Consider the following 23,555-nt stretch of genomic DNA (forward strand, 5'->3'; position numbering starts at 1 on the left):
GCCCTAGATTTACTGCACTGAATCTTTCCAAGGATCATACCTGATACTTTTGAATACATTACAGGGAACTGAAAGGGGAGTTTCTGAACCAACTATCTAGTGTTCAGTAAGGAAAGAGCTGTTGGACCATCCTTTATCTTTCATTTGAGTAGCCAGCCTATGATTCTTCAAGGGAAGGGACATTTACCAATTTATTTGTTTTTTCTTCTCCTACTTAATTTGACAGGCTCAGTCTCCACAAAATGAAGAACAGCGAACAAATTTAGTTGGCATTTAACTTTATTGCAAGATAAAATAAATAGATACCTTAGAAAATGCATTGAGAGGGGCATGCAGCTTGTTGCATTCCATCATGATTTCAGCTTTATATAAATTTCAGAAATCCACATCTACTTTAAGTTCAAGAAAATACCACTACAGCACTTACTCAGTATTGCAGTTATGCAGACAAATGCTCTGATAGAGCAGCGTATAGAAGGTCCTACGCAATGGCAAAGCTTGTTACAGTAACCTCAGGAGTAATTCTAGTTTTAGTATCTCTTGCTCCTGAAATGCAGTACTAGAGAGGGTAAGTGCAAGAATGAATAAATCAAGACTGACACACAGTGCTTAAATTTTTAGGTATTAGGAAGTCCTGTACTGCTGCTGTCCCATACCACAGTAAATTTAGGAAAAATTACAAAATATAAATCTAATCAAAGTAGAATTACTTTAAGTTATAAAACTGTTCCTGTAAATAATAACTTTGAAGGCAAATGTGTTTGAGGCTTTTGGCAACACTCTCAAGATAGTCTTTATTCTATGGTTGCAGCAAGAAAACACAAACTGGCAAGTTAGACTCAGTTAAGAAGGAACTATTTTTACAAAAAGCTAATACATTCAGCCATATCCGTCAGTTTACAAAGTAATGGTTCGTGTACACTGCTCTGCTTCTGAGCAGATGTGGCAGTGCAGCTTAACAAAACTTGCTGACTGTTTTGCTAAAGAATGACTGACACAGCTTTCAAAATTCTTAACAGGCATTAATCAAAATGCTAAGATTACTGTAACTGAGGCACTAATACCACTTTAAACAGTCATAAGCACGCCACATGATTTGACACTGTATAGGGCACTAATATGGCATGAACGTGCTGCAGTGCCTTGGAGATCTGTAGAGTGCAGCAGAAATCAATCGCATGGAATTAACAGGGAAGAACATGTAGTTAGAAGTGGAAGAGGAAGTAACGACTGCTCGCTGGCCCTGTGTAAGACCCAATAAGAACTGTAAATTAGATACAGAATACGAGAGTGACACCACCTTGTGTCCACTTCAGGTTAAGCTGGCTTGTGCATTCTAGTGATTTCCTTAACCAGGGCTTCCTGGGACTGATTAGTTCTACAACCACCCCCTTTTGTTCCTGTAACTTTTCCCCTTTGATTATCAAATATTCTGCCACAGTGTGCACTCTCCCCAGGAGACTAATGTAAAATCACCTTCCCTTGAAAAGATTAAATGCAATGAATTTTAAAATCCAATTTTGCCTCTTGTCATGGAGTAGCCGAGTTTGGCTTCGTTGTTGATGAAGGACATCAATCCCAGGTAGGTTTCAATCAGGAGAGGACGCTCCAGCACTAGCACACCATTAGCCCTTCCTGGCAATGGACACTCCTTGTGGGCCTTCTTCACAGCTTGAATTAGCTGGGTCTTAAAGTTTTCCAACTGAAAGAAAAAAAAAGATGTTTTTCCATTGTTTTAAAAAGCGTTAAGCTTTCACAGGCAAAGAGCTGCTGATGTTGAAGTTTAAAGCATTAACACTACAGCTGTAGTTGTGATGGACCTTGCATGTCATAATCTTTACTGTCTGACATTTAACATGGAGAATGGGGAGACGGCTTGCAGCTCTAAGTTCTGTCTTTGATTTAGCTGCTTCTGTTTGATTTACCTGCTGTGTCTTTTCAAAAATAATCTAAGTAGTATCCAGCCTATGATACCAAGAAGCCATCTAGAATAGGAGAGGCGATTTCCTTACTAGGCAGAGGGACGTGATCTTCTCATCAGCGTCTGCCATGGGATGTTCAGTGAAGGTGGCGTACGGGACGCTTGTGGACCACGGGTTCCATCGGCTGATGAAGGAGGCACGGCTTTGCTTGTCCCACTGAATGCGAACCCCAATGCCTTCTCGCCTGATGTGGAGGACAGCAGAATTGACACAGAATTGTTTTAGTCTTTGCAGTGAGTTTAATTAGAGGCGTACCTTCTGAAAGTCCTACTTAAAACTGGCAGCTAAACTGTTTGGTAATATGCTTTTCTCTAGGAAAGTGATAAAATAATTAAACTTTAAATAATTCCATCCCTGAAACACGTAAGGAGACGTTCAGCTAAGTGCAAAAAGGTAAAGCTGATGAGACATCTAGGACACAAAGGCTAAGCCATACTGTCTGCAGTGACCTACACTTCAGTATGACCTGACCTTTACTCCTGGCTTTCTAATCCTGCTCCGGTGCTGCTGCTGCTGCTCACTGCGTTATCTAATGGCAATGAACTTCTCCCACATCTGCTGGTCTTGTCCTGGAGCAACTCGCTTTTAATGCAACTAGTAAGTGTCCAAGCAAGACCGCAGCTACTCTGATCTTCCAATGAAGTTTCAGTAACTGTACATAAAATAAACGAGTTAACACCAGCAAGAGGAAGAATTCTCAAAAGGTGCCCAATGTTTAAAACCACAGGTTGTCAGCCCACCCTACTTAGGGTAATGCTACAATATTACTGCATCAACTTACTTGTTCAGAGATTTAGGTGGGAACTCAAACTCTCCTACAGAGATTGTATCAACTGCATTGAGTGAGATCCTCGTCACGTGCTGGCACTGCAGGCTGATGAAGTCGTATTTACAGATCAGAAGGGACCGGTCTGTGATGAGCACGAGACGCTCCTTCTCGTTGTTCCAGTGGTCAATTCTGGGAAGGTAACGAGAGCGAGCCTTAGGGGTCTTCTTGGCTGTTGCCACATTGCTTGGTGTTGCCACATTTACTAAATCAATAACTGCATTTGTGCAAGGATAGGGTAGAGAAATAGTCTTCTGTAACTGTGTGGTGACTTAACATTTTCATCTGGAAGCGCATCTGCACACCCAAATTGTCAGTTTCTTCACGTTTAACACAAGATCTTACCTTTCCCTGCATGTTTTGCCACACTACCTTCTTGAACCACCACAGCTGAGACAATTTCATCCTCAGGGCATCTAAAGCTGCTCCTACTTTCGCTCTGAGGGCGACGAAATCAGCATTCAAACTTGACACCTACTAGAGCTTATTTTTACCGCCTTGACTGTCTTACAAAAATTAACAAACTTTGCTTCACCAGGAACGGAAACGTAACGCTGATGAGACCACAATTATTCTCATGGTGCAATGGTGAATTACAGCCAGGGGCTGCACAGAGCCTCTCTGGGGGACAGGGCACGCTCCCTGCCGCCCCAAGGTGCGCCGTGGGGTACAGCCTGGAGCCGGCTGCTGCCTGCAATGGGGAAATTGGGGCCAGAAAATGGGAAATTGGGGCCAGGAAGTGAGGGCAGGGGGCTGGGATTTCGGGTCTGGGGGCTCAGAAATGGGGTCTGGGGGCTGGGATTTCGGGGCTGTGGGTTGCCTGCAGCCAGCAGCAGCTCCTGCCTGGCCCCCAGCCCCTCACATTCCGTCCCCCCCCGTTCAGCTCCGCTCACCGGCGAGGGGCCAGGCCCCCTGTACCCCATCACCCCCCCCCCAGCCCCCTTTTACCCCCCTTTACCCCCCCCCAGCCCCCTTACTCCGCCAGCAGCCACACGCTCTGCACCTCCCCGTCCTCGGCGGGTGTCAGTACGGCGCGGATCTCCCCCACCGCCTGCTCCACGGCTCCGGGCTGCGGGGAGAGCAACGGGACGGGGGCGGTGAGGCGAGGGGGGGGAAATTTGGGGAAATTCAGGGGAAATTCGGGAAAAGGGGGGGGTGGGTGCCGGGGCCGGGCCCTACCCGGAACACGAAGAAGTCCCGCAGGCGGCCGCGGCGGGTGGCGGTGCGCACGGGGAGCGGCCTCAGGCTCTGCCGGGCCGGGGGCGCCGGGGGCCCGCGGGGGGACAGCGGCACCGGGGCCGCCACCCCCAGCACGGCCGCGGGGCCGCAGCCCCCCGGGGGGCCGCCCGCGGCATCGCCCAGCGCCAACATGGCGGGGGAGGGGCGGGGCTGAGGGGGGGCGGGGCGAACAGGGGGCGGGGCTGAGGGGAGGGAGCCGGGGAGGGGGCGGGGCTTGGGGGAGGGTTAGGGTTAGGGTTAGGGTTGGAGTTAGGGATGGGGTTGGATTTAGGGCTGGGGTTGGAGATAGGGTCAAGGGTTAGGGTTAGGGTTAGATTTAGGGTTTGGCTTGGATTTAGGGTCAGGGGTTAGATTTAGGGTTAGGGTTGGAGTTAGGGTTGGGGTTGGGGTAGGGGTTAGGGTTAGGTTTAGATTTAGGGTTGGGATTAGGGTTAGATTTAGGGTTAGGGTCAGGGGTTAGATTTAGGGTTAGGGTTAGATTTAGGGTCAAGGGTTAGTTTTAGGGTTAGATTCAGTGTTGGGATTAGATTTAGGGTTAGAATTAGCAGTTAGATTTAGTGTTGGGGTTGGATTTAGGGTTAGGGTTAGGGGTCAGATTTAGGGTTGGGGTTGCTTTAGGTTCAGGGGTTAGATTTAGGATTAGATTTAGGGTCAGGGATTAGATTTAGAGTTAGGGTTATATTTAGCATTAGGGTTTTGGTTCAGGTTAGGGTTTGGGTTAGAAGGGTTAAGGTTTGGGTTAGATTTAGGGTTAATATTTGGCTTAGCTTTACGTTTAGGGCTAGGATTCAGGTTAGGTTTAAGGTTAGGGTTCAGCTTCACGTCTGGCCTTGGGTTCAGGTTTTGCTTTTGGTTTTTGTTTATGTTTGGGGTAGGGGTAGGGTTTGGGGTGGCTGCACTGGCAGTGGTGTCACCGAGCAGGGCTTGCACCGGTCCAGGCCCTCACCCACTCCTGGTGCTGAGGACACGGGGCAGGGGCGCAGATTGTGGCCGTGACCCCACTGCCCAGAGGCACAGCAAGGGGCAGCCGCAAGCTGGAGCCCCAAAGCTGGAGCCCCGGCAGCAAAGGTGAAATGATGCGGGGGAACCACTGGCAAGTTCACGTTTGCGTTTCTCCAGCTTCTGTCTTTATTGCGGATATTTTCTCGGCTCTTTTTAGAGCCCCGCTGCCTCCCTGACCTCCTGCCCGCAGCCCTCGCTCCCACGAGCACAGGGGGACAGCAAACCTCACTTGGAGAAGGGGCTTTGGAGGGCACCGTGGGGCTGGCTTACAGCAGCGAAACCACGGCCGCTGAGACTACCAAACCTCTCACCGAAATACATTATTTATTAATAAAACCTTCTTAAGGGCTGTCACAGCTCTCCTCCGTGCGGGTGTTTCTCAGAACTCGGGTTCCCCGCTGCCAGCCCGACGTGGCGCTTTGCTGCTCGGGTAGGAGGCTGCAGGTCCCGTCCTCTTCAGCGCTGCTCGGAGCAGAGCTGAGGTGCTACCTGCTGCTTCCTCTGCTTGTTTGTGAGGGGAAGAACGTGGGCTTGTGCGAGGATCATTGTGACCCTTGGAACAACTCTGCCTCGACAAGAGAACTGGAGGGATCCCAGGGTGGGAAGAGAGCTGCAGCGCTGCTGCCCCGCTGCTCCTTGCCTCCTGTGGTGCCTGCCAGCCCCATCCGTCCGTCCTGGAAGGGAGGAGACAGAGCAGACCCCTGGCAGCTCTTCAGGCCTTGCTGTGTCTGCGAAGAGCAGTGGTAACTCCACTGATGCTCCTGGTAGGTTTTCGGGGTGAAGATGTTTGGAGGAGAGCGGAGCGGGGCTGGGGAGAGGGACCCCACTGCGAGCTGCCTGGGCTTGGGCAGGTCTGGGTCGTTCTGCAGTCACCCAGCTGCAGTAAAATCTGTGTCCTCTCCTCTTTTTCTGCTCTCCCCTTCAGAGCAGGGAGCTGGGGAGGAGCAGGCAGGGAGCTGTTTAATCCTGCTCCCCAGCTCCCTCTGCCCGGTGCCATCCCCCCGAGGCTCTGGTCCTTCAGCAGCGCCCTTCCAGCGCTGCGCCTTCCCCATGAGCCCCACACACAGAGCACGACTCCCTTGGGGAGAGAGCAGGGTTTTTTTTTCTGTTGGAGTGTGTAGAAGGAATAAATCTTTGCAGGATGCCTTAGATTGGCTGGAAAGGGCTTTGGGATGGTGTGGATAGAAGTTGCCCTTGGTAGTAGTGCAAAGGGGCTGTCGGGGAAACAAACCCACAGCGTCCGCGCCGCGGTTCCGCAGGGTTCCCCCTCCTCTGGTGGGAGGGATTTGTGGCTGTCAGCGAGAGGAGAAAGGAGAGCGTGTGAGCGAGAGGAGCTAGACCTGGGAAAGCAGGAGGGAAGTTTGGCTGCTCGGTGGAAACGCCGGGGGGCTGCTGGCTCCGTCTCCGGGGGAGTGAGGAGGGAAGGCAGGATGGCTGCGGCCCCGCAGGTGGGCTGAGCGAGCTCACCGCCTGCTGCTGGGGCAGCCCTTGGGGTTTGGTGGCTGGGGGACACCCCGGGGAGCTCCCCGCTTCATCCATCCCCTGCTGGGTGCTGGGTACAGGCTGCCTGGCCGCGTGGCACGGGACCACAGAGCAGCAAAACCCCCATGGGGGCTTCGCTGCTGGATGGGACCCGGCCCCAGCGAGCCCCCAGGGCTTTGCACCTTGCCGGGAAGCAGAGGCCAGAAGAAGTCAGCCCCACGCTCCTCGCCGCTAGCAGACGGGTGCGAGGAGCCAGGTTTGGTTCTGGCAGCAGCCCAGCGGCGAGCTGCGTCCTGACCACGTCCCACGGACAGGGGAACCGTGCTGAGCCCGGCCCGACGGGAGGAAGCCTCCAGGAGTGATAAATCCGCCCGGCAGAGCCCAGCAGGGATCCCTGCGTGCCGGAGAGCATCGCCCGTCGAGGAACGAGGACCTGCCCGTGTGCTCCAGGTGCCTGCGAGGTTTCCGAGCTCCCACGGGCGGCACCTGGGGAGCAGAGAGGAGCCGGAGCCATGGAGCCTCCTGCGCTCGCCCTGTCCCTCATCCTCGCGCTGCGAATATCCTCGCTTGCTTCTGGGACCAAACTCCAGCCCTACATGTGAGTAGATCCCGAGGGGATTTGTAGGGCAGGGGACTGCCAAGCGGAGGCTAAATGCAAGATTTTAAAATCAAGGGGGAAGGGAGGTGCAGGGAGGGTTTGGGGAGGGTTGTTTCGTGGTTCTTTATCCAGTACCAAATGTATTTAAAGTTAAAAGAAACTTAAAAGTCTGCACAGTCCCTGCTTGTAGAAGGTAATTCGCTGTCTTTGACTGAAGTGTTGCTATTGTGTGAGCACAAGAGGCGATTATTGTGCAAATAGTTTGACCTTTCCTCACAGAGCTGCTGTTTTATTGCACTTTGTGTCTCCTCGGTGCTTCTTTCCCCCCCTTTTCCCGTTACTCCAGGAGCACGTAGTCCTTTCTTTTTAATTGAATTTTACAGTTCCAGTTGGGTGTTAATCATTTAGCTTCTTTGGAAAACTTCCTCGCGAGCTTGGTCCCCTGCCAGCAGATGATCTCTGGATGCAGGGGTTGCTCTCATTCCTTTGGTAAATGAGCCCAGCGTTGCATGGTGCTGTCATGGCAAGCTGCTCCCCCCAGGGTTTTGGACGTTTGGGTTTAGGAAAGGGGGAGCAGGGTCCTTTCCAGCAGCTTTGGCTCAGTTGCTTTTTCCCCCCATGTAAGGGATTTTGTGCCTCTGCTTTGACAAGCACTTTTAGGATTCTTGGACGAGGCACTGGAGACGAGCTGTGTGCCAAAGCATCAGAGAAAAGAAAATGCCAGCAGCTGGAAGTGCTGCCCCTTCCCATGGGCACCGCTGACGATGCCTGTGGCACACAGACCCGCTCTTTGGGGACACAAAACCCTCCTTCACTGGGACAAATTGCACCAAGCATCGCTGCTGCCGTGGTTTTGGAGACGCAGAGGGCTCAGGGGTGAGGCATGTAGGTACCAGCAAAGGGAGGGGACAGCCAAGGGGAAAATGCCAGGGTCCCAGGGGCATTTCCAGGCTGGCTGCAGCGGTGTCACCGAGTGTCCCGGGGCAGAGAGATGCCAGCTGTGAACTCCAGTCTCCACCACCTCCCAGTTACTTGGTTCAACCTTTTATTTTTGTGGAAATGCACAGCCTCTTGCGGGGAGTCTGAAGCAATAGAAGCATTCCCAGGTAATGAATGGCCCCATAACATTAATTCAGGGACAAATATTCCCTTCTTTGTCCTTAGTTAAAACTCCTGGCTGCTATTTGCTGAGGAAGAGCTAGGATTAGGAAAGAAATAAAGTACAAATGCTGCTTTCCTGCTGCCTTTTCTCCATCTTGGCTCCCACCTGTGAAACACCAGCTTGTGCCGTGCTCTTGACAGCTCTCCAGCATTTCCCCATGGCAGACACCGCACGTGGCCGGGGATCTTCCCGCTGTCCCTGGGGCTGCCGTGGGGGCGGAGGAGCCAAATTCTGCCACAGCCACAGCCCCACGCTGTTGTCTCTCTGTGCCAGGCCACACGTCTGCGCGGAGCCGGAGCTGGCGCTGGTGGGGCGCCGGGAGCCCTGCGCCCGGGCACACGCCCACACGGTCAGGGTGTGGAGGCAGGACTGCGCGGGACGGAGCTGGTGCACGGGCTACGAGCGCAGGTAGGTGCTCTGCCATCGCGTCCTCGTGCCATAGCGTCGTGCTGCTCGGTTGTAATACCACTGAGGAGCTCGTGCTGGTGCCGTGGGAGGGTGGTGTGGCTGTGTTTATCCGTGCCGGAGAGGAGCCCGTTGGGCAGCCGCTGCCGGGCTCCACAAAGCCGTGCTTCAGCTCCTGCAGCCGAAACCTGAGCAGCAAATTGCTGTGGTTGTTCAGGTAATTGGGGTTTCGTTTCTGAGCTGGGAGGCAAGGAGGGGCTGCAGGGGGAGGAGATGTGCAGCAGTGTGACCCATCGCCTTTCCGTCCCTCCACGGCAGCCAAATGGCTGTGTCCCCCACCTCCCCCTGCCCTCCACCTGCTTTCCTGGCCTCGCTAAGCAGCTAGAAGCCTTTACAATATCACAGGAATGATTTCAAAGAAGCGTCTTGGACTAGAGACAGCTTTTAAGTCTCGAATTCAGGAATTCTTCCTAACCTGTAATTGCTGGTAATTACCTCGGTGATGATATCTGTGCAGCAGGAGGAAGGGAGCGAACAGAGTCCGGCTTTTGGCTGTGTTTAAGAGAGGACTTTGAAATGATAGGTGCCTCGGCTGCTGCCACTTCAAAGGCCTGGAGCTCTTCAGTCCCAGCTGTCCCTTTAGTCCTTTAATGTGCGTTTTTGACACTGTAAATCAAGGAGCTGAAAGGAAAAAACCCTCTGTTGCACTTCATTATAAATACCAGAGCAGCCCCGTGCTAAAACTCGGTTCCTGCCAGAAGCAGGGAGGTGAAGCCTGGAGGTGCTGCAAGGCAGAGCGAGGTTTGGCCGTGGAGTTTTAAAAGCAAGGAGAATAAAAGGAATTGCAGCCAAGCTGCCCCAGGAGAGATTTTGCTCCCTGTCCCTCGGCTCTGGGGAGCTCCTGGGCCGTGCTTTTGGGGGCTCCTGGCAAAGCGATGCTTCTGCTGCCAGTTGTGCAGCCTCCCCCAGCGAGCTGACAGCAGGCGGTGACTTTGCTTAGCCCCCGGTAACCGAACTGGGGGGTGACAGCGCTGTCCCTGGGGGCTGGAAGTGGATTTCCCAGCAGCAGGACACAGCAGGAGCTTTTAAGCCTGGGTTCCATTAGTTCTGGCTCATTCAACTCTGTCTGTGCCAGGGACTCCTGAAAACACAGAGGAAAACAGAAACGTCGACGATACTTTATCTGCTCTGCGGTTCTTTCCAGCCCACAGCATCCAGATACCCGCAGGCAGTCGGGGTTGTCAAAATATTTGCAGTTCCTTGAGAACCCCTGGGGGTGGCCGTGCCAGGTGGCGCTCACCCAGGCCGTGGAGGTGAGGTTGTTCGGGTGCTGCCGGGGGCAGAAAGCAGCCCAGGGCTCGTCCTGAGCTCTGCAGCCTCACCGGGTCCCTTAGACCTGAAAGGGTGAGAAAATTCCCTTCCTGCACACCAGATAACCCAGCTCCCTGTCCCACGAGAGACAGAACAAAGAAGGCTTCCTGTCACCACGAGGGCATTTGCTTTTGTTTCTCGTATTCCTTATTTCTGACAGAGACTGGCTTTAGAGAGCCTGTGGTTTATCATATTTTTCTCCTGGAAGAAAAGTGAAGAATATTTTTTTCTTTCAGCCCTCTTGACGTAAGTCTACTTTAAAGTGTTCTCGTAGGTAGCATAGCAGAGCTGAGGAACATGTTCCTTTACCCACTTTCTCCTGATTTAAATAGGAAACAAGGGAATTGTTGAGGATAGAAGCATGCTGTGGTCGGTATTATTCTTTCTCCAAATTCTTGCAATGCCATTTTCTCATCATTTCTCAGCCTATGCAGGACAGGTGGAAGAGGCTGCTGGCTACCTCGCAGCCCTTCTGGATCACATTTTCCCCAATCCCACCAGCTCTGCCCCAGCCCCAGGACTTGTCCTTCTGGCACCCAGTGCCACAGTGCTAGCAGACCCTGCTGAGGGCATCCACATGGACCTGGGCCTGGTGCTGAGCTGCTCTGCTGCCCCAGTGACTGCACACTGCTGCCTTAGCTGCTTCTGGAACATGAGCATTGCCTTCGTAATTTGTTGACAGCTTGTACAAAAATTGGTATCTGCTGTCGTTTTCCTCAGCTGTGCTTCCATATGCTGGTTGGCACAGAAGGGGAGCTGAAGGTTTCCTTCGCGGGAATCCGTGGTTCACCCTTGTTTCGCTCTGTTTGTAACAACATTCAGACAAAACCAAACAAGGAGAATGAGTTAGGATAAATATTTTGGGTGGACATGTACAGCACATCTGCTGTGCCAAATACTTGTTGTTGTTTGTCTGCTTTGCTTTGGTGGAGCAGTTTTCATGTTCTGCCAAGGAAGCTTTTTAAAATTCAGCTTCAAAAGTTTTATCTCTGTTTCAGTTTTCGCATACACACAACAGCAGAATTCCGGGAGGGGGAAGAAAAGTGTCGCTTTTATTTATTTATGTTCCAGATCAATCCCCGCTCTCCTGCCCCAGCCAGAGCTACGACCCCTGTTGCCTGCACCCCTGGTTCTGCAGGAATTAACGCTGTCCGGGCCGTGTTTGCTCTGTTTCAGGACCGTGTACTACACGGGCTACAGGCAGGTGTACGAGGTGCGGTACCAGACGGCGTACAGGTGCTGCCCGGGGTGGTCCCAGCTCGCAGGCGATGCCGGCTGCCTGTACCGTAAGTACCCGCGGCTCCGGGTGCCGCCAGCGCTGTCCTTTTGGCTGAGGATGCTCATTTCAAGTCCCGTGCCTCCAGGAAATGCTGCAACAATGTCTTTAAAAGGAACTTTGTGTTGTTGTTTGTCTGTGTTTTTTAACTTTTTATTTATTTGAGTTGTGTGTCAGATTTTCCTCTGGCTCCCCAGCAAGCCCCGTGTTTGCTTTCCGTTTCTGCAGAATTTCCCCCTTGCAGCCTGAAAGGGTTGTCAGAGGCGCGCTCATTTATCCGGCTGCCAAACGCTATTAAACATTTAAAGCCCAAAGTGGTGATTTAAGTGGTGCTGTTGGCAGAAGCTCTGGAAAGCGATGATCCAAGTCCTGAGTGGACTTTTCATTACCCAGCCCCGTAATTGCTGCCTGTGTGACGGCATGGCGAGGGCTCCTCTGCCCCCCAGTTGCTCAGCATTTTGAGAGGCTTGTGTGCCAGGTCCCAGTTCTGCTGCTTTTAAGACTGACAGATCTTGAAAGCCCCCTGCTAGAGGTTGGAGGTCCCTGTGCTTCTTCCCTTCCATCTGCCCGCTGCTTTAGCCTAAAGGTGAACATTCAGGCCCGGGGGGACCAGCACAGGGTGCCTCAGCATCAGCCACGGAGCAGGAAGCGAGCTGCCAGCGTGGCTGAAATGATGGCATGGGTAAGATTTGAGGCAAAGACACAGAACTTGAGCCTTTGGGATTCTGTGTTGGCTTGTGAGCTCTGGTGTAATTCGCTGCAGAGCAGGCGCAGAAGCATTTACCTCCCAGCTGTGCGGGGAAGCTGCCGTGTGTTCAGATTGGCATGAGTCGGGCTATGGATATGCAAATCTTCATATAAGTGACGATTCTGCATTGCTATTGTTGAAGACAGAGGCAGCATTATCCTCACGGGCCGGATCCCTGCCTCCCACTGGGGCTTGGTGTGTGTGAGGGGGGCTGCGCTGCTCCCGCCTCCTCCTGCAGCTGCCTCCAGCTGGGCAATATTGAACCTCAAACTTCGCTTTGGAGAAGGTGAAAGCCAAATAAAATCTTCTGAATCAGACAAAGGTTTGTCTAGGTGTACCTGTAGTCAGATGTCACTGTCAAGGCAGAATCTCATGCATTCCCCGTGTCGGGGTCAGGCTCTGGAGGTGCTCTCCAGCCCGCACTGTGGATGAGCAGCTTTGGTTTCAAGTAATAGGCAGGGAAACCAACAAAGCCCTTGGGATCAAACCTGCCTTGCCATCAGGGGGATGAAAGCCAGCAGTTTCCAGCCCCATTGTAGAAGTGGTTTTGATTGCAGTTGACCTACAATATAGGAAAATGGCTCCTGCGCTGGCTGCCCTTTGTTCTGCAGGCAGGCTGCCTGCACCTTCCTCGCACTTTGATGCTTGAAGAAAAAGCTAAAAAAAAAAAAAAAAAAAAAAAAAAAAGGTGTCTAGCAAGCCAATCTTCATTCTTCCTGCTGAAGAACCCAACCTGCTGTGCCGCAGGAAGCGCTGCAGTGCCCAGCGAGCTGTCAGCATGCGGTAACAACCTCAGGTGAACTCCGAACCGTGGCTGCGTGGAGGTTTTCCTGCAGGGGACGCGAGGGATCCCAGCAGGAAGGAAGAGGTGACAAGGGAGCAAAGCTGCTCAGAGCAAGCTCCTGTGAACGGGAGCCAGGGGAGCTCCAGCACACGTGGGGATGAAATGCTGGGACTCTCCGTACCCGTTTCATACTGCTGGTGTGACAGGCGAGCCTAAGTTCCCAGGAATAAAGCAGGGGCACTCACACACCTCAGGTGCAATATGTGCCGTGGGGAGCTCGTCTCTGTGCCCCTCTGCACAGCCAGGGGCTCCTCCAGGGATCACCCAGGGTGGGAAGCTCCCGCAGCATCACCCTGCATCACCTCCCGAGTCATGGGCTGGACTGGGACAAATGGTCCCAGCCAAGCCAGATCGGGAATCTGTGGTTGTGCCCCAGGTCCTGCCCAGCTCCCGGGGCTGGGATCTGCTGCCGTGATCTGCAGCCCATCCCGGGGACCTGGTTTCTGTGCCAGCAGATCTCCCGTCCGAGGGGCTCGGCGCTGGCGGGGGCGTGATGGCTTTTCCTGCTGGTGCGAGCACAGGGACATCTTCCTCTGGGTCCACAGGGAGCGTAGGAAGGGCTGGCCGAGGAAATGAGTCAGTAAAATCGGTGAAGTGCTGAGGCAGGGAAACACGACCAGGGTGTTATTCGCATTAGCGGATTTTCGGCGCTGTGAGCAGCAGCCACAGGCCCGCCTGCCCCCTGCTGCAGCGAAGGGCGGCGAGGTTGTGCCAAACCATGTCAGCGGGATTTGTGGCCCTTCCTGCACGCCTCCAGAGATCACTGGTGGTGCTCCAGCAGCACGGCGCTGGGGATCGCTGCAGACAATTCAATTGCAGCGGTCGGATGCTGTGAGGTGGAACCATTCCTGTGAATTTATCTTGTCCCTATCATGCTGTGAGCCTCACAAGGCAGCCTCGATGGACTGAGCATCGCCAGCAAATGGGCACCGTGGAGCCAGGCTGGGATCCACTGCCTGAAGTCTCATTTTTTGGTGATTTAGGTGAAGGAGTCAGGGAAAATGAAAGAACCTTGCTCTACATTTTGATTACTGCATTATTTCTAGTAGCGTTGAGGCAAGAAAGAAGGAAAGAAAACTTTGGATTGTGCTTCTTGCAGATGTGGAGAGTGAGCAAAACTAAAAAGCTGCAGTGCCTCAGGAGGTTTTGGAGCACAGCTGGAAGTGGGAAGTGCCACGAGCCCTCTCTGCCTTGCTGTGTAGGAGGAAACACCCCGGGAAATGTGTGTGACACCAGGCACGGTGCAGCTGGGCAGGGGCTGGAGGTGGTTTCCCAGCTTGCAGCAAACTGCACCAGCCGGGCAGCCTGTCTGGTACGGGGTCACCTCGGTACCTGGGGCTGCATGGCTATGAAAAGTGGCTAAAGCATCAGATCAGGAGATAACTGGCCTTCTGAAGCAACATTTCATCACTGTCTCATTAGTTTGGGTGGGTGAGTGTGTGGACTTCAATGCTGCCTTTGTATTAGTAAATAATCTTTGTTTTGGAGGAGGGGGGATTTGAAAACTCATCAGGTTCTTAAGAAAGCCAAGACTGAGGCTTAAGTGTGTTAGCTGTAATGCACCCAAGGCGCAGAGCCTGCGGAGCTCAGGTGTCAGCGGGAAGGGGACTCGGAAGGAGGCAGGTACAGAAGGTTTAACAGAAAGCTGAGCAGCGCGTGGGAAGTAAGGAGAGAAGCCAGTGTAATTGCTGATTTCTCTGCCGTAAATGTAGGATACGATGTGAGGAAGCCAGCCAGATCCAACGAGTTTAATCAGGAGGTCTCTCCGTCAGGTACCTTTTCATCTTTTTTGCTTTGGTGTGTTGGAAATGAAGAATGCCGAGCTCTTGGGGCCGCTCATCTGATGGCTCCATAGAGAGGTTGGATGTCCCCAGGGCATCTCCTGAGAATGCCATCTGCTCTCTGGGCTTTGAGCAAGTAAAAGAAGCGACAGAGCACACATCGTTACAATAGGGGTGTGTCTGTGTAGCAAGGGTACAAAATTATAGGATGTAATATTCACCGAAACGTTGACAAAACCGTAATCAGTGCAAGCCAGACGGAAAGTGTTGCACGAGACAATGTTGAGATTTAGCACAGGGGGGGAATTAGGAAATCAATTGTGTTTCTGTAGGAAAAAGCAGCGCCCATATTTGATATATGGGGCAATGAGAATAGTGGGAAATTTGGTAATGCGGTTATTAGCTTTCCATGCAGGGAAGGCTGTGGCTGATTGCATTGTGGTGTGAGCTGTGTGAATACATCCCAGCGTCCTGCCCAAGGGCTGAGCCCTGCAGAGGTTTCACCTCGCACGTGAATTTCATGCGAGGAGCTACAGACATGGGATGAAAGCAGCCAGGAGCCCGCGGGACTCTGCACTCTGTGGGAGATGTCCTGCAATTTTTTCTTATATAGAGAAACCCTGGAAGATGTTGTTCACTGTTTGCATCTCCAAAAGGACACCGTGCAGGGCTGGAGCTGGGACATCAGCACGGAGCCACAAAAGGCTGCACCCAGCTCCCTCCAGCTCCGTCTGGGCCGTGTGCGCTGTGCTCTTTCTAGTAAATTTGTGTTTCTGAGCCAGCAGGCTGAGGGTTGCCAGGTCTGTCTGCTGTAACTCCAGCTACTTGAAATAATTACGGGCTCTGGGTCTGCGGGACACGAGGGCCTCGAAGCAGGTGACCGTGACAGGGCTGGCAGCAGCGCCGCGTCCCTGCCAGGGCTCCCCAGTGCCAGCACAGCACACGGGCACCCTGTGGTGGAAAAGGAAGGAGGAAAGGAGTAGGAAAAAAAAAAAAAAAAAAAAAAAAAGAAGCTGGCCAGCAGCACAGAAGGTCTGTGAACAGAGAAAATTGCCTTGTCCAACCTTTAAGTGGACTTGAAAAGGAAGGCGTTGTGCTGCGTCCCTACACTGCAACGAAGCACAGCAAACACGGCATCGTTTGCTAAAAGCAGTTCTGAGATGAGCGCTTTCTAGTGGGAAATATAAAATGTTTGCTGCATTTCATGAGCTTTAAGAAGTGTGTTTCATTGGGAAAACTTGCTCCTGTTTGTGGCTTTATTGGGATGTTTGAAAAGGTGGATTTCAAAAGCCTAATTGAGCATTCTCTCTCTCTGTGTTCATTTCACACTTCACTGGGTGAGAACAGAGAAATGTGGCTGCTCGGCCTTCCTTGCAGTTTAGCTCCGTTTCATTCTCTGGTCCACTCAAAAGGTGACACCACGTCTGGCCGGCCGGCTCTGCAGGAATGGAACGCGGCTTCTGGTGCTTTTTTTTTTCCTTAAGGACGCCTCCAGTTTCAAAGCAAGTTATCATTGCCGGTACGAGATTGGGTACGATTCCTTGTGAGCCATTTTCCTGATGATTTTACCCACTTGCTGGCTGGCATTGCGTTGTTTTAGGAGTAGAAGTGAGGTCCGTTGGCTGCTGGAGAGCAGCTGTGGGCACACATCACCGTGCAGGCAGGACAAAGCATGCGCCGGGGAGCGAGCGAGTTAATTGCATGGTTCATCTCTGGCTCTCGGGGGCAGAAATAATCTGAACCCTGATGAGAAGGTTAATTAGCTGTATCGCTGCCTGCCCACCACAAGATACAGGGCAATGTCCATTCTGATGCAAGTGGTCTTTCATCAAGCCCACCACAGGACCAGTTTGTGAGAGTAGCTTAAAATAAAATAAAATAAAATTGTAAGCCAGTTGTTTTAGCGAGTGGCACAGCTGGCAGCAGGGACTGGGGAAGGAGACGAGCTCCCTGCCTCCAGCCAGTCAACCAAGCAGTGTTTTTATTGTACTTCCCATCCGACAGCTTTGTTGTGCTTTGAAGGCGTCACTTACTCTGCAGAAAGCCCCAGCGAGGTAAGGAGGCAGGGATTAGATTAATTCTGTGCTCAGCTGAAATCCAGCCAGCGCTGGCCCCGAGGTGGGAGCTGTTTCCCTTCCTTTGGCACCTAGGTTTTAGGACAGATGCCCCTCAGAAATTTTTGTAATTATTCAGGTTTGCTGCGGGGCTTTGGGAACTCAGTCAGTGCGCGGGCATTTATTAGCATAGGTGCATTTCTGCTCCTGATCTCCAGAGTTATTCTCTCTCTCCCTCCTCACAGCTGCCTGCAGTGCCGGGGTTTGTTTCAATGGAGGGAATTGCGTCGAGGGCTCCTCGCAGCTCTGCCTCTGCCCCGCTGGCTTCCAGGGCCCTCGCTGCCAGTTTGGTGAGTCGGCTTTTTGAGTTCTTCCTTTGATTTTGGGTCAGAAGTGAAGGAGATAAAGAATGAGGGATACCCCGGTATTTTTTTTTTTAATCCTTACTGGCTATTGTTTTATCTGCCAAACTCCGATAATCTTCCCTCTACTTTCTTTGGCCACTGTTAGTAATGTTTGGGGAGTTTGGATGGTTGGGAAGGAAACGCTTATCAGGCCTGGCTGTGAAGCACAGCCCCATCGCTCCGGGCTGCCCTCCGCAGGGGCTGTGCTGGGGGCCAGGAGGAAGCCGATCCACCTCAGGTCAAACAGAAACCCAGCCCAAGTGAGCCCAGCAATGGGCTGCCACAGCAGGAGGGGAAATAACTGCGCTCTGACCAACTGCACGGTTACATCCTCAGCTAGGTCTAGCTGGGGGCTGCTAAGATTTATTTAATTAACGTTTGCACAATACACGAATTCTCTCTTGCAGTCCATTGAGTTTCTTACGTTTGGTAATTCAGAGGTGTTTTGATTTGGCAGCAGAGCACCCGCATGGCAAGTGACCACTAAGTGGGATGGGTCTGCGTGCAGCAGGAGCTGGACTTCTGCTGAGGAGGGCTGGGGGTCCCTGCCCAGAGCCCCCACCTCGGGGCAGCATCAACTTAGAGGTGCTTAAAAGGCCCGCAAGGCTCATTTAGACAAAGCCCATAAAGGAAGAGGATTCTCTCAATCAGCTGCCAACCGTAGGTTGGCCAAAACCTCCTCAATGCTGTTGGCTTTGGGCTGCCTCCAGCCCTTGCTCGGTGTCATTACCTGACCTCAAGCTGTGTGTTTGCAGCAGACCCCGAGGTGCCAGGTGTGGGTTTGTGTGTGATGGTTATCTGCCCCTGCCATGCCCAGTGGTGGTACCAGCCCCCAATTCTGTGATGAGCACCCCAAAAAAAGTCATCTTGAGGCCCTGCACACAGGCTTGCCCCTGGGGCTGCTGTCCCTTGGTGCTCGTGCTCCGTGCCCTCACTGCCCAGGGAGGTGTTGGTGGCAGTGGTTTCCCTTCGATGAGTTCCGCTGAGATGAAAAGGAGACTGCTTCGCCTAAAAATAATTTCCTGATTGTTTTGCTTTTCTTGCTTTGTTTCTAAAACAGTCAAACCGCAGACATAATAGCAGTGCGAGTCCAAATTATTTATCCAGCCGGTGACACTCTCCTATCTTCAGTTTAATGCCATGATGTAAAGCACAGCTTCTCTCTCTTCCTTTGACCCACGGAGGGTTGGAGCACAGCTACTTCTCAGAGATGTACGAGGTCCTGTACTGCTTAGGCTCAGAAGAGACATTGCAGGGTTTTCCAGGAAGCAAACAGTCCCTAAATTGTCCCTGCATTTTTTTGTCTTAGCTTCTGTCATGCAAATTAATAAAATAAACATCAGACGTCTTCCCGTACAGAACCTGAGAGGTAAAAAAATAAATAAATATTTGGCATTTGGAAATGTTCAGCAATTCCCACAATTATAATTGGTTGCAGCTTTGAAAATAAGGAGCAGATTTCTGAGACCCCCAAACGTTTTCTTTAAAAGGGAAATGAGCGGCTTTTTGGGGAGAGGAAGAAAATACATCTGTGGGTTTACAAACATTGCCCCCCTTGGAGGAGAAGCCTGAAGTCAGTGCTTTGGGTCAGATTTGGAAGGCTGGGGATTAGGTTTTACTGTCCTCCAAAGCTTTTTGAGGCAGACAGGGAGGACAACAGCAGGTTGTGGATGCTCTGGCTCTGCCGTGGGTTTCTGCAGGGCTGCTTGGCAGCAGGGCTGGGAATGGGATGGGGCCACCCCGGTGCTCTGCAGCTCACATTGGCAGTCCCACGGTGCCAGGCACAGGTGGGATTATCTTCTCGGTACATATTATCTTCTTGAGAAATGCTTCCCCCAAACAGAGCTGGTTAGCATTTGACTGGAGTGAGTCTGGATGTGGTCCGGAGGCTTTGGAGGCAGCTCGATGAACGCAGCACGAGTCAGCCCTGGGTGAACGACGCTCTTGTCATTCGTCTCCCAGAAATCTGTGTCAGATCCTCATGGTATCGCTTCTTTTCTGGAAAGAAATACAGAAATGTTTGCTTGAAAAGCAGGACGTTCTCCGTCCTGAACAGTCCCTTATCATAGGATGTTTTTGCTGGCCAGCCTGGGGCCACGGCCACCCGCTGTTTACCCTGGCAGGCAGCACGGGGCCAGCCCGACCTGGGGCCGAGGTGCTGTCCTCCCTCGTCCCCCAAGCTGCAGGATGTGGGACTGCCTGGGCACTCTTTCTCTGCAGTCCCTCACCTCGGTGTGTGCTCACCGACTCGTGCTCCAGCTCGCGTGACTTTCCCAGCCCAAGCAGCTCCCAGCGCCACGTTTGGAACAACAGCAAGAGCCTGTGTTTGGTGTTTCATAGTTTCACAGTTCGCAAGGCCAATTTAAAATCCGTTTGTGAGGTTAAATAGCAGCAATTGTTCCTTGGCCGACAATTTATTGGACAGATTCCCCTGTTAATAACAGCCAGGCTAAACGAGGCAGAGCCCTCCTCCAGCAGCCACGAAGCCGAGATACTTTTCTTAGCAAGCACCCTGCTGGTTCGCAGGTCTGCCTTGCTGCTGGGAGGGGAGAAGTGCCTGAGCCCAGGGGAGCTTTCTCAAGCCTGCAGTCCCGCTGTGTAGTGGTGCCTGGCTGGGATCACTTCTCTGGCTGGCTCAGAAAGGCCATGGAACAAGGGCAGCTTGTGCAAAGCTCCGCTCGTCCTGCACTATCTGCTTGTCCATCGGCCAAAGGCGAGGTATTTAGCAGCTGGCACGCAGGTAGCGCCGGGCTCTTTGAAAAAGTCAGCAAGAGGAAGCGAGCCAAGGTTGTGCAGGGGTTTATTTATAAAAATTAAAATAAAAAATCATGTCTGTGGAGTGAGTTTTGAAGAAAAAGGAAAGCGTGCTGCAGCCACGGGCTGGGCTGGTGCCTGCACAGGGGGCTCCTGGTGCTGCCCTCGTACCCACGTGATGCTTCCCGCAGCGCTGCCTGCTGCCGCTTCCAAACCTTGTGCAGATGCACGGGACTCAGAATAAGTTCACAGTTTATATGGCTGGAATTTCTAAAGGTTAACTAGAGTGCAGCGAAAAGCCCTTTGGGTGTACGCTGACACGTTTAAAGCTGTGTGGCTCTGCCCACGAGTGATGCAGCAAAAGCGTCACCGAGAGGTTTGTGTGAAGGAACCTGGTGGTGGCTGAAGGGGAACGGCTGGTGGAAGAGACTGATGTCCTAAAGGCTGTTGTGAGATCAGGATATGGCTTGCTTTGTTCTGTTCAAGCTTTCCCTGGGTTGGGTCAGGCCTTTCCTTTGAACTTGAGAATGAAGGATTTCGTTATCGTTTATATTGGGTGAAAGAAAATGCACGGCTTGAGTCCTTTAGATGAGCTGTGGCGCTCTGCTGAGATTTTTGGCGAATAAAGGAAGGAGGAATCATTCCATTGGCACTGCAACGGTTTGAAATTTTCATGTAGATCTTTATTACTGTGTTAAAAAGGTGCAGGACCAAGTCAGTATTCAGTCTGAGAAAGTGGGAAAGAGAGAAGCAGGAAAGAAAAGCGTTGCTGTAAACCCTCCTGGAATTTTTAGAATTATCTTATGCTTAAATATGCAACACAGTCTGTCGTAAATCTTCAGTGTGTTATGCTTTCAATTTCTGGTTTTGGAAAGGTTGGAAAAAACATTTTTTTATTCATTATGTGTTGCCTTCTCTGAGGCCTCCTTTAAAGGCTCTGCAATAGTCGATAACATCTCTTAACCAGATTCTGGAACTCCTTATCTCCACTGCAGCCATGGGTTTTAATTTTGCTTCATTTGTTGCGTTTCCATCTTCACTCTCCTTTTCTGTATGGTCTCAGTGTTGCAGTGTAATTCAAGTAATAATTCAAGAAACGTCTATCTTTTGAGATTCCAGTCATTGCAAATACTTTTTTTTTCAGGAAGATGCTCTGAGGACTGCAGCTCCAGAGGTGTAATTAATGAGAGTTATGTGAGGAGGGGAGGACACTTGCCGTATACCATCGCTCCAAATTCAAGTGTTTGGATGCTTTGTGCATTCCTGTTGTCCTCTGAAGTTTTTTTTTTTTCCTTTTAACTGGAGCTGGAGCTTGCTGTTCTGTGCAGCCTTTCACCAGACTAAGTCATCTGATAACTGAGGAGGAAAATCTTCCACTGGCAGCCCCCTCAAACACGTCGAGGGTGGCATTGGCCAGAAGGAGGGGTTGTTACGATCGCTCTTCACTGCCAAGTCTGTTACAAAACTCACATGAGAAATGGTGTCTCTGAAAATAGATCGGCGAGTCCCTGACCCGGAGTTCAGAGGCTGAGCCCGGGACACTGCGAGCTTGTGCCCGTGCAGCTCCTTTGTTCTCGGGGCCGCGGGGCCGCGTCCAGCTGGCAGGACAGGGCCGGGGTCCGGGCACACGGGCAGTGCCCCGGGGAGCACCCGACCTGCTGGGGCTGTTCTGCGCTGAGATTTTCCAGTCCTCGCTGGGTTGATTTCCTCCCAGACGTGCTTAATTTTATGGGACTTCAGTTTCTTGTGGTTAAACCTGCTCACGCAGACACACGTGCTGTGCATGGTTGTGCAGACATTTTTTCTTTGCATAATTTAGTGTTCATGGGGCCTCTGCAACCCCCTTTAGGTTCCCACTGGCTGCAAGGACACCTGTTAGATCCCCGGTCTCTATAAGGCTGCCAAAAAACTGTTTTTGAATGCCAACAGGTGTTTCTAGTTTGGTGTATGTGAGTGCACATTAACTGTCTTTCTGCCCCCCCTCACTCCAGCAAATAAAACCATGGCTGGGTCTGGAAGCCCTGCAGGCAGCACCGGAGCAGCAGGCAGCCCTGCTGTGGGTGCCAGGGAGCCCGGACCAGCTCCCTCCTGCATGGCCAGCGCTCCAGCACACACCTAATCTGCCAACCTTCAGCAAAGCAACACATTTGTGGTGTTCTTGCTGTCTGTTCTGACAGATGAGCTGAAAAGCCAAGCGTCCTGCAGCCCTCGGGATGCAGTCGGACCCAGAGCTGCTGCCTTTTGCCTCGCCTGTACCCACACAGATCACCAAGCTGCTCCAGCTCTGCCTGCATGTGGTCAGTGGCCATCTGTAGTTTCACAAAGGAGATGATTTCTGATGCTTTTTACCTGAAGTTTGCCCTTTTCAGGTGCCTTCATCACAGGCTTCTCAAGGAGGTTTGTAAGCAGGAGGGGCTGAAAACTTGCGTTGCTGATTTGAGGTGGGAATCCAGTCCATGTGGCCCATGCTAATACAAATAAACAGCGACAACAAAGTAGAATAGCCCATGTTTTGAAGACTGAAATAGTTTTTGTTTGTTTGTTTGTTTGTTTGTTTAGAGGTTTAAGTGGTATGCTTAAGGAGTGGATAGGACATTACCAGGGATCCTAACTAGTTCTTGGCTCTTGCATGCAGGAGCTGTTTCGAATCACTGATAATGGAGGTCAGTGGTGCTGGTTCATGGTCCTAATCTGATTGTCAGAGATCAAAGGGCCAAAATAATACCGTCTGCTGTACTAAAGGCAGCTGATCAGTAGGATGCTGGGTTCCTTTTGCTGTGTTAACAATGCAGTGTGCAGTGGATAAAGAGGAAGGGTGGGTCTTAAGCTGTTAAAGAGAATCCAGGCGATATTGTGCCTTTCCTCAGCATACCATTGTGTTTTGTGAGACATATTGGATTTCAGCACAGCAGATGCTGAGATAATGGATGCCAGATGCATGTAATTAGAGGATACCTCTTTTCACCAGCTGCAGATTGTCCACCACTTCCTCTACTGTACATTTTCATCATGAGAAGCTTGAATTCTCACAATCTTCTGGTATCTCAGATGATACAAGGCTTCTCTTTAACTGGTAAGTGATGGTCTGGTGTAGCCCAAACCAGCCACACAGGGAAGAGTCAAATAATGTATTTTGATTTTGGTTTGTTCAGGAGCTCAGTTATGATTTGCCTTGGTAAACTTGCCTGGAAAATTATATTCTACATTGAACTTGAAAAATGAATCCCTAGAAAACTCCAAGGATTTAAGTGAAAGAATGCCAGGGATGTTTTTGCACTTATGTGAGAATAAGACATGGCTATTCACTTTGCTGTCTCTAGTATAACAGGATATGTTCTTTAAAAATGCATGTTTTTAAGTTCAAGAATGTAAGTGGTTAAAAAGAGGACACTAAGTGATGTAGACAGTATGAATACAGAATGCATCATAGCATATTTAGCAATAAGTTCATCATGAGGATATTCATACTGGATGCAGGATTTTAATCAGAAGGAATCTGAGGCTCATGTGAGATTTTGTATTTTTGTCTGATACATCTCCATCGTACATTTATTCAGTTTTGTGAATATTATGTTTTCTAAGTCTTTTGAAGTCCTGCATTTATTTCCCAGACAGAAATTTTTGAAA

General features: G+C 51.4%; 2 protein-coding genes across 2 annotated transcripts in view; one reads left to right on the forward strand and one right to left on the reverse strand.

Annotated features, from left to right (window-relative positions):
• Positions 1–261: 261 nt before the first annotated feature.
• TPRG1L (tumor protein p63 regulated 1 like) lies at positions 262–4,192 on the reverse strand. The gene is made up of 5 exons (XM_084300114.1): positions 3,988–4,192; positions 3,786–3,877; positions 2,764–2,940; positions 2,013–2,166; positions 262–1,702 (listed from the first exon to the last, which is right to left on the reverse strand). The coding sequence occupies exons 1-5, from the start codon at positions 4,177–4,179 to the stop codon at positions 1,508–1,510; spliced, it is 810 nt and encodes a 269-aa protein (XP_084156240.1). The 5' UTR covers positions 4,180–4,192; the 3' UTR covers positions 262–1,507.
• Positions 4,193–7,043: 2,851 nt separating this feature from the next.
• MEGF6 (multiple EGF like domains 6) overlaps positions 7,044–23,555 on the forward strand; it is a gene marked incomplete at both ends in the record, with an annotated part of 72,150 nt that continues 55,638 nt past the window's right edge. Inside the window, 3 exons of the mRNA XM_084300246.1 lie at positions 7,044–7,129; positions 8,565–8,699; positions 11,244–11,353. Coding sequence (XP_084156372.1) covers positions 7,044–7,129; positions 8,565–8,699; positions 11,244–11,353 — 331 coding nt within the window. The remainder of the gene's footprint in view (positions 7,130–8,564; positions 8,700–11,243; positions 11,354–23,555) is intronic.

The sequence above is a fragment of the Netta rufina genome, assembly GCF_964035555.1.
Source record: "Netta rufina genome assembly, chromosome: 22".
Lineage (NCBI taxonomy): Eukaryota > Metazoa > Chordata > Aves > Anseriformes > Anatidae > Netta > Netta rufina.